Source organism: Antechinus flavipes, chromosome 1 (assembly GCF_016432865.1).
Source record: "Antechinus flavipes isolate AdamAnt ecotype Samford, QLD, Australia chromosome 1, AdamAnt_v2, whole genome shotgun sequence".
NCBI lineage: Eukaryota > Metazoa > Chordata > Mammalia > Dasyuromorphia > Dasyuridae > Antechinus > Antechinus flavipes.
The window spans coordinates 81,786,614-81,796,463 of record NC_067398.1 but is presented as its reverse complement, the minus strand read 5'-3'; the positions used below and the strand labels follow the sequence as shown (position 1 = coordinate 81,796,463).

General features: G+C 41.3%; 1 protein-coding gene across 1 annotated transcript; it reads left to right on the top strand.

The window, feature by feature from the left end:
* Positions 1 to 2,455: 2,455 nt before the first annotated feature.
* On the top strand, positions 2,456 to 8,244 carry MANF (mesencephalic astrocyte derived neurotrophic factor). Its single transcript, XM_051985724.1, has 4 exons — positions 2,456 to 2,577; positions 5,476 to 5,603; positions 6,690 to 6,831; positions 7,799 to 8,244. Exons 1-4 carry the CDS (start codon positions 2,490 to 2,492, stop codon positions 7,981 to 7,983), a joined length of 543 nt encoding a protein of 180 aa, XP_051841684.1. The 5' UTR covers positions 2,456 to 2,489; the 3' UTR covers positions 7,984 to 8,244.
* The last annotated feature ends 1,606 nt before the right edge of the window (positions 8,245 to 9,850 follow it).

Here is a 9,850-nt window from a genome sequence, read left to right as displayed (position 1 = left end):
GTCCAGATCTTTCTTACTAACAAGGATAATGCATACATTTTACCAAACAAATCTGAAATCCAAGTGAAAGAGAATCTGTAGTTTCTGATCAGTGTAGCAAGCATAAACTTTTTCTTGATAAAGCAATACTAGATCTTACCAATTAATATTTTCCTTTCCAAAAGCCCACAAATCTATTCTTTAATACATTCTAGTATTTTGTCAATAAGGATCACCGTTTCATTGTTTAAAGATTAGCTAATACTTTCCTATTCTACTTGATTTTTCAGATATTGATGACAGATTAGCGGTTAGTTCTTTCAGCATCTTGCAACAGAGGTTATTTGGATCACTAATTAAAAGTATTCACTCTTTCTGATTTGGGGAGATTCTGAAGACCCATTGGGGTCTCACTGGTAACTTAAGTTAGTCAAGAGTACACCAGAGTTGTATTATTAGCTACAGGTGTCAGTAACCAAAAGTAGTCTGGAAATGGGCATCCAAGGTATCAATTTTCAGTTACCAGAAGAGAAATGCGCCTGAAAGGAGCTTCAGTAAGATTCCAGAAAGAGAAAAAAATTTCCAGAAACCAGTTGTAAGTTTACCTTTTGACCTCGTGTGCTCGCTGCACACTCTAAGTATGAAAACATTCGTTCCATGGACCATATGTGCAGGTGGAGCGGATACCCCAATTTTGTGAGTTTTTAAACTACTTCCGTTCTTGATAAACCTCCACAGTTAAGTACCCTTTCCGAAAAGCTAATTGAGGCTGAGGGCTAAATGGAAAGTGTCCAGAGCAACAAAACTAGAGACTCAACCAAGGAACTTTGAGGAATAAGGCAGCTGCCTTCGGGGACGCACCCAGCAGAAGTTGAGGAATGGTCCTGATGGGGATGTGACAATAGAAATAACAGCAATTATATAGCGCCCTGAGCTTTGCAAAGCCTTTACAATTCTTGTCTCATAGAAAACAAGGGCCCTTTTAAAAACAGTTGGTAAATTAGAGTGAATCTGCCAGAAAAACTGAAGCAATGGCAAAGAGGGAGAAAGGGAAGCCAGGCGGCTGGAGGGAGGACTCTAGCTAAGCCATCCACAAGCGTGTATTTGCAGCCGGGCCCCTGGCTGGGGAGAGGGATCGGAGCTGACATCCTGAGCCAAGAGCACAAATAAGTATGCACACAACAAATACTTGATCTCGAGGGAAAGAATGGACCTTTGGGGACGTTACCAGGAATTAGTCCTTTTTAAAGTGCATTTGTGGTGGCACTGGGCGGGAATAAAAGCTGACCTGAGGACAAAATTGAAGGAGAGTAGGCAGAATTGTCAGCCACTTAATGGAAGAAATGATCCTTGAGGGGAAATGCGAACCGGGAGCCCCACTCCCATCCACGCGCCCCAACACCACACATTTTTATGGGACAGACTCAGGAGGACGAGAGGTGATGGAGAGGGCGCGGAGAGGAGGGCAGCTCTTTGCAGCCACGGAAATGAGTGGGTGCAGAGGATGTCCTGCCCCGGGCAGCGCCGCACGAGGCAGAGGACCAAGGACTCCCCGCTGACAAACGCTAGAAACCTGGGTCTTATTCCCAACTCTGCTCTAAGCGGGGATATCAACCTAGTGACGAGGCTTCTAAGACTAGGAGTTTGGTTCAAATGCTGTGATGCATGAGACACGGGGTACGACTCTGACTCATGTCTCTCAGTTTCCCCATCTGCAAAATTGAGGCTAGTAATAACAGTTGTCTCAACAACCCTGTGAGCGTTAGGGGCCATTATTATCCTCATTTTACAGATAAGGAAACTGAGGCACAGCATGCTGAAATGACGGCCCCTGATCGCACAGCTACTACGAGTTTGAGGCTAAATTCGAACTCAGGGCTTCCCTCCTTCAAGCCACAAGCTACATCCATTGTGAGCGGCCATTAGCACGTGACGCTTTATTGAAATTACTGTAATTGAATTAGCCTACGGCTGAGCACACCCAGGTGGGAGATGAACTAGAGGAACGAAGACAAAATGGAAATTGAGGATGAGGTCTAAGGAACGGGCAAATCTAAACATTCAGAGATCTAGGTTTTTTCCCACACTGAAAGCATTTCCACTTTCCCCGCCCCAACCTAGCTCAACTGCCCTCTCTTGCTTTTGTCCTCCCCTCCACGAAGGGGCGCAACAATCAAGCTGCCCTTCTCCAAGATGGCAGCCCCCATAAGAATTCCGTTTCCGGGAAGCTGATGGGCCAAGCGGCCAAATTTCTCCATATCCCGCCCTCCTTCAATCAGAGGCCGCCAACTGTCCCGGGCTGAGAGCCGATGACCAGCGACTGCCAATAAGAAACGGCGTCGTGGAGCCGCCCGTCTGGGTTCTGTGAGCTTTGACCAATGAGAGAGCTAAACGTAAGAAGGAGAGGAGAGAGCTAGCCAATGGGGTGTCGCGACGGTGTGGGAGCCGGCGCTTGGAGAAGACCCGGCTGCCGGGAGCGTATCAGTCCGAGAGGCGGCGAGAGCAGGACGATGTGTGCCACTCAGGGACTGGCGGTGGCGCTGGCCCTGACGGTGCTGCTGGGAGGGAGCCGGGCTCTGCGGCCGGGGGATTGCGAAGGTGAGGGAGACAGAGACCCTGACCTAACCAGGGGACAGCGGGGACGAGGCTGGTTGGTGGCTGAGCTGGGCCGGGACTTGCCGCCGAAGGGGAACCCGAGGCTCCGGGCCCTTCCACGGGGTGGGGTTGGACCGGAGAAACCGAGAAAATGAAGGATCTCAGGGCCGGCTTAGCCGGGAGGAGAGCGGTCTGAAAAGAGGCAACCCGCCTTCATTATACAGAAAGGAAAACTGAGGCCCAAGAGTGAGGGCATCCCCTGCAGCCTCGTGAGCCTTCTCCCGCCTCGATCGGAAGGGTCTCAGAGGGCACTAGGGGGTCCCAACCCCGCCTGGGCTGCCTTATTGGAAAATTCGTCCGGGTGCCGAGAGGAAAGTGGGGGGCTCCCCGGAGGCTGCCGTCCCGGATGGGCGAGCAGATGAGGGACGCCGGGAGAGTTAGACTCTGTCCTCACCCCCCGTACCCTCAGTGTCCCTCTTAGCTGAAGCCAGCACGAGGTGGCTCGTCCCCCCTGAGACCAACGGAAATCTCAGCCCGTCCTCTGCCAGGCTCCTCTGGTGGTTTTTTAATCTGCGGAATGGGGCTCCTGGTAGAGACAGTGCTGTCCCGGGATGGAGGATCAGCATCTGTCTTCCGGAATTAGATACGAGAGGAAACTCTTAACTCCCACCCCTCCCTGGCAAAATGCTGTTAACTCCGCCAGAAAACAAAGTGCTCCAAAACTGAAGTTGTGAAAGTTACCCAAATTATGTTTTTCACGTCACTTTACTTTTTAAGTAGTAAAACACGAATATCTGAAAAACTTTAAGAACTGTGATTATGACTATGAAATGTCCAGCGGTTTGATTCAGTATCTACACCCCAGCTTCTTAAACTGTGGGTCACAACCCAATATGAAAGTCAAGGAAATATGGTTTATTATCAATGTTTGATTTGTATGCCCGTGTCATGTAAAAATTTCTCAGACAAAAAGGATAAGGAATGGAAGAAGTTTAAGAAGTCCTGGCTCCAGGTTTTGTTTTGTTTTTTTTTAAACATCATAAAGTGATGTGTAGAATATCCATTATTTGGGAAGGTCCCTTTTATGAAAAGTTATTTTAATCCATTATACAGACTGTTATACTCCTCGAAAGAATATAGGTGGATCAGCACAAATCTGCTAGTGTCAGAAAAATCATATTGATACCTTAGTAGCTAAAAGGCTATCCTTATTGGGTCCCTAAAAAGCTTTCCTACTTTACTTTTTTGGTAGAACTTTTGGGTTTTTAAGAATCAGTTCATATTAGCCCATCATCCAAAGCAGTCCTCTGAACTATTCCATATTGGGAAGGCTTTTTGAATTGCTTCAGATCTTGGAATATTAAGATTGTTCTCTCCACTCACACACGGCAGCCTTGTTCAGGTTCTCAACACCTCTTCTCTGAATAACTGCAGTAACCTCATGCTTTGTCTCTCTGCTTCCAGTTCCTTCCATCTCCAATCCATCATCCACTCAGTTACCAAAGTGGCTTTTCCTTATGAAGCATAAGTTTTTCCATGTAAGGAATCAATAAGCATTTAATTAAGTGCCTTCTGTGTACTCGCACTAAAGGCAAATATAAGACAAAAATAAGACAAATCTTACTCTTGAAAAGCTTATATTCTATTGGGGGAGACACCATTTATATGTGTGTATTTATATACTCATATGTGTGTATACAGAATAGTTAGGGAAGAAATGACTTTATGTGGAAGGTGGTATATGAAGTATGGGGATTGAAAAGTACCTGTCAATGATTTGATATTGCCTCTAAGATTAAATATAGCCTTTTCTGTTATTTTAAAAGCCCTTCATGATCTGACTCCAAATTTGTCTTTCTAGATTTAATTCACATGACTCCCCCTTGTGCATCCAACTAACTGACTTTCTGCTGCATATTGCCCATGTGCAACTGTCTTCTCTTTGGCATTTCAGTTTTTGTACAAGTGCCTCCATCCCAGAATTACTCTGTATATATTTCATATTAACTTACATCATTAAGGTATATGTCCTTTCTTCTCTATCAAGCTCCTTGATTGTGGGTGCTGAATAAATGGTGGATTGAAGAATGTGAATATGGACAAACCTCTTCTGCACACTGAACTTTAGTTTCCTAATCTGAACTCTTGCTCTCTTAAGGATCTTTTGGTTCTAAAATCTTATAATGCCTTTGATTCTTAGACCCAGGAGAGTTCTGGTCTAAATGAGCCTGTTCTGTTTGTTGAGTTTGGCTTCAACAAAAACAGTGGATTCAGGAGTGGCCGGTACTTTATGTGATAAAGCAAATGGAGTAGAACTTAACCAAATATGCAGGGCTGGTCAGGAAACTAAAACCAGATCCGGAAAGGACTCAGACCACCAGGTCATTAAGTACATGATGCATAGAGTGAATGCATGCATCAGGAAGCTGTTATATTTATGGGTCTTTGATGCATTGTTTAGTTTAGACAGCCTTTAACAGCCAATCTAAGTATAGGCAGACCAGGCAACCAAATGGACCCCTGTTCCCAAATTTATCTTTCCATATCATAGTGCCTAGAATGCTACTAGAGACCTATTCCTTTAGGTAAAGACATCCTTCTAGTAGGTTTGTGTTAAAAATGTGAATATGTTATCTTTTAGGAATCATTTTAAAACTTAATTGATACTTATCATGGATTACTAGGTTAACTGTTATATATGCTATAGTGTAAAGAATACAAGTGAGCTTTTATCTGTCATTCTTCAGTTAATCAAAATCAGATACTATGTACCCACGAATATGATTAGGAAGTCTAATAAGTACTAAAAAGAAATAGTTAATCTTTAGAAGGCAAGTCTGGATATTTGGAACAATCCTAAGTATGACTGCTATAATTCTTTTTTTTTTTTTTCCTATACAGTATGCATTTCTTTTCTGGGAAAATTTTACCAAGATCTTAAGGACAGAGATGTCACTTTCTCCCCAAGCAACATCGAAAATGAACTTATGAAGTTTTGCAATGATGCTAAAGGAAAAGAAAACCGTTTGGTGAGTAATGTGCCATGTCATAGCCTTCTCTAGATGATTTAGATGCAAAACTCATTGATTAAAAAAAAGTTTTCTTTTTGTGCTAAAGAATTTAATCTATATTCCTTTGTTTTTCCAGCCAGCCTTTCTCCCCATAGTTCTTATCACCATAAAAGATAAAGTCATTCAGGACTGGTATAATCTTCTATAACTTCAAAAAACTTGTAAAAAGTTTTATATTTTCATATATATATATATATAGTCAGAATGAGTTTATTCTTGTAGTCAGAGAAAAAAAAATCTTGAAGTTAGAAGTTCCTGAAAGAAGGTGTTTAACTTCAGGTGTTTTTTTATTTGTTTTGTGTTGGTTTGGTTTGGGGGTTTTGGGTGGGGGTTTTTTGGAGATCTGATTGTTAAAAGTGTGAATGATTGTGACTTAAGAAATTTATCCTTAAGCAGATATTACAATAACTTAAGCAGGCTAATAATATAGCCTGTAAGTAGAAATATTTGAGATAAAAACTATTTTTAAAAAGAAAAACAACAAAATTTGACTATGTAATATTGACTATTTAATATGGGCCAATCCTTTTCAAATCTACCTAATGATTTCTTGGTTTCCTTTAAGTTCTAACTTAAATCTCATCTTTTGCTGGAAGCCTTTCCCAATCCTTCTGTTAAATTATTTCCTATTATCCTGTATATAGCTTACTTTGTATCTACTTGCATGTTGTCACCTCTTTTGGATTGTAAGTTCCTTGAGAACAGGAACCGTCTTTTACCTTTTCTTGTATCCCCAGCACTTAGCACAACATCTTGGCACTTAATAAATGTTGCTTGATTGGTATCTATAAAAGTAATTATAACACCATCACCCTCCCCCCCCAAAAAAAAAATCAAAACTGAAGAGTATATTAAGTATAAATGGCTAAACTTGGCCCTAAAGGGAAGACTATGAGATTTTATCTTCAGATCTCCATCCCTTCGATTTAAAAAGACTTTGGGTATGGATTTGCTGTCAGACTTAGTGATGTTATTCAATGAGGTAATTTTTACTGAAATTGATGTGTGTAAAAGTTCTTAAGCAATTGTTCTTTCTTTCTCCAGTGCTATTATATAGGAGCCACTAGTGATGCAGCCACCAAAATTATCAATGAAGTGTCCAAGCCCCTTAGTCATCATATTCCTGTTGAGAAGATCTGTGAGAAGCTAAAGAAAAAAGACAGTCAAATTTGTGAACTCAAATATGGTGAGTTCTGACCTGTCCTTTACCTCTTAATCATCAGAGTTAGAAAATGAGCATTTATTTAAGAGAAAAGAGAAGCATTTATTAAATGCCTACTGTGTACCAGGCACTAAGTCAAGTGTTTTACAAATATTTTCTTGTTGGATCCTTCCCTGGGGGAAAGATGCTATTATCTTCACTTTATACAGTTGAAAAACCAAGGGAGAGAGGTTAAGTGACTGACCTGGAGTCAACTAGTTAATGTCTAAGGCCAAGTTTAAATTGAAGTCTTTCTGGCTCTAGGCTCTCTCAGATACTACTGTCTTAATGGTATAAGTGATGGTCTCAGATGGGTGCTTCATCTCACCAGCTATTCTAGCAGTACTTGGATCTCACAGTAGTCTGACATTCAGTCCAAATAACTTTGAGAGTATCATTTTCCTTTTCTTACTACTAATCTGTTCATAAAAACATAGACTGACACTTGGAGTCAAAAAGTACTCTTTCTGAGAGTACTTTTCTTTCTCAGGTAAAAATTTTTCCTACTTTTAACAGCATCAAAACATTGTGTGAGTTGTTTCTTTGTGTCCTGTTTTAGAAGTTGCCTGGCCTTCTGAAAAAGCCTGCCAAAAGGATACAGTTAGATGTTCCCATGGTTTATTATTGGCTATTAAAAGCACATAGTATCAAGTGTTGGGGGACTAGCTACCAGGCTTTACCATTGTTCTAGCTCAGTGCCTCCCACAGAGCAGGTCTAGTTTCTGTTGAGTGAGAAACCAGTATTCCTTTTTGGAGAATTGACATTGTCTTCTTACTGCTCCCTCACCTGTGAGCTAACTTTGTTACAACATTGTTGCAAAGTGGCAAGGCTACCTTCTTTTAAGTGACTGCATGGAAGTGAAAGAGAAGAGAGGCTTGTGGAATGAGTGAAAGGGGGTAAAAGCTTTGTGTCCCTTCTGAGTTACTAACATCTCCCTCATCCCTCCTCTAGATAAACAGATTGACCTGAGCACAGTGGACCTGAAGAAACTCAGAGTAAAGGAGTTGAAGAAGATCCTGGATGACTGGGGTGAAATGTGTAAAGGCTGTGCCGAAAAATCAGACTACATACGCAAAATTAATGAACTGATGCCCAAATATGCCCCCAAGGCAGCTAGTTCACGGACTGATCTTTAGTTTGCACAATGCTATGTAGGGCATCTGAGAAGAAATCACATTTAATCTGTTTCCAAACAGCCTTTTTGTAATTTATTTTTAAGAGGGCTCCTGATGGTGTCAGATCTGAAACCTGGGGCTTGATTCAAGATGCTGGTTCTACAGCTCCATTGCGTCTATCTCTGTACTGTTTCTTCATTTTGTTGTTTTCTTTTGTTGTTTCCTCATTTAGGACTTCACAAATATGTATGGGATTTTTTAATTAAAGTTTTAAGAAAATTAGATTTCTAGCCGCCGGAGTCCATGCCATTCTCGGCTCTGATAAGGTTGTCTTTACCACAAAAGTATTCCTTGGGAACCAGATTCCAATGACCAGTCTCATCTCCTAGAACATGAGGAACAGAGGCATAGTGATCAGAGTTGTACTTAGAGTGGTTGTACTTGGAGAAGAGCAGGTAGATGACTCTATAATTGCATTACAGAGAATAATCAAATCCTGCTGACTGGTGATACCAGACAGGTCACAACCTCTCAGGTCTGTTGTCAGTTCCGAGATTAGAAATTGTCCTGCAATAAAAAGGGAGTTTGTTCATCCAAGAAATCTCTTTACTATAGAAATCCTAGTTCTACTCCCTGGCTTCTGTTGAAGGACCTGTTGTCCAGAGAAGTTGTAGAGAATTAATCAGTTTTGGTCATGGCTGCCAGGAAACTGGATTCTTGCAATAAGCTTTTTTGATTTGATCATCACCTTGACCTCTCAAGGTCCGTGACGGAGATAAATGGTGCTTTTAATAAGAAAAGTTGGATTCCTCCAGTTTTTGCCTACGATGTATCCATTTTGAAGTAGTTTCCATATTTTCCTGCATGACGCACCCCATTTCCTTGTGATATTTACTTGACTCCTTTGACTCTCAAGAGCAGGACCATAAGTTATTGGGAATACGAAATGAATAAAATGAAAGAAGAGAACTTTTGAGATCATCAAACCTAAACCCATTATATAGAGGAGAAAACATCCACAAAGGAAAAGAGATTTGTCTACAAAGTATTAAGGAGTAGACCCAGGTCTCTTAGCCCAGATTTGTTCTATTAGATAAAGCTGTCCCCAAATTTCAGAGGTCTGTGCAGCCTGTTATACTAAAAAGCAGACCTAGCAGTGACTAGGAGGAGGTTTTCTGAGGAAGGCCAGTACAAGCCCAGACCCTGGAAAAATATATTAAAAGGTTTGTGTGTGTGTGTTTTTAATGGTGTCCATGGTTCATAAAGCCCTGGCCTTTCTAGAAAAAAATAAGATATACTTGTGAGCCTGTGTCTCAATCTTGATCACCCTCTGTAGTCTTTGCCCTGATTAGTCAAGTGTTGGGCACAGTGCAGTTGAAAAACTGGCCCAAATGTAGGACATCGATACAAAGTGAAAACAGATTGTGCCCCTCCGAGTCTGTCCCCAAATGAATCATTTTATTCTCTACTGCCCTCTCAAGAAAATGTAATATATTTCACTATGTATAGAAAGTTGAAAATTTCAAGGAATCATAATTATCACTTATGCAGAAAAGAATTCACAAATGTAAGGGAATTTTTTGGGTAGACAACTTTTCAAAATAATATTCTGCTTTAAGATAATTGGAGAGATTTTTCCCCCCTGGAAAAGAAAGGATTTTCTCCTATCTGTGTATAGAATTTGAAGTTATGTGACCTGGGACTTTCCCCTCTCCTCCCCCCTCCCCCCCCACAATCAGTCCTATGAAATCTAGTGATTTGTACTTTATTCCTATTTTGATACCTTTATGCAGTTTTCTTGTATGATTTCCTTAAGTGAGGAATAGAGGTCTAAAAAGAGGACTATAATTCCTAATATGATTTCTTCATGTCTTGCCTTTCATCTCAG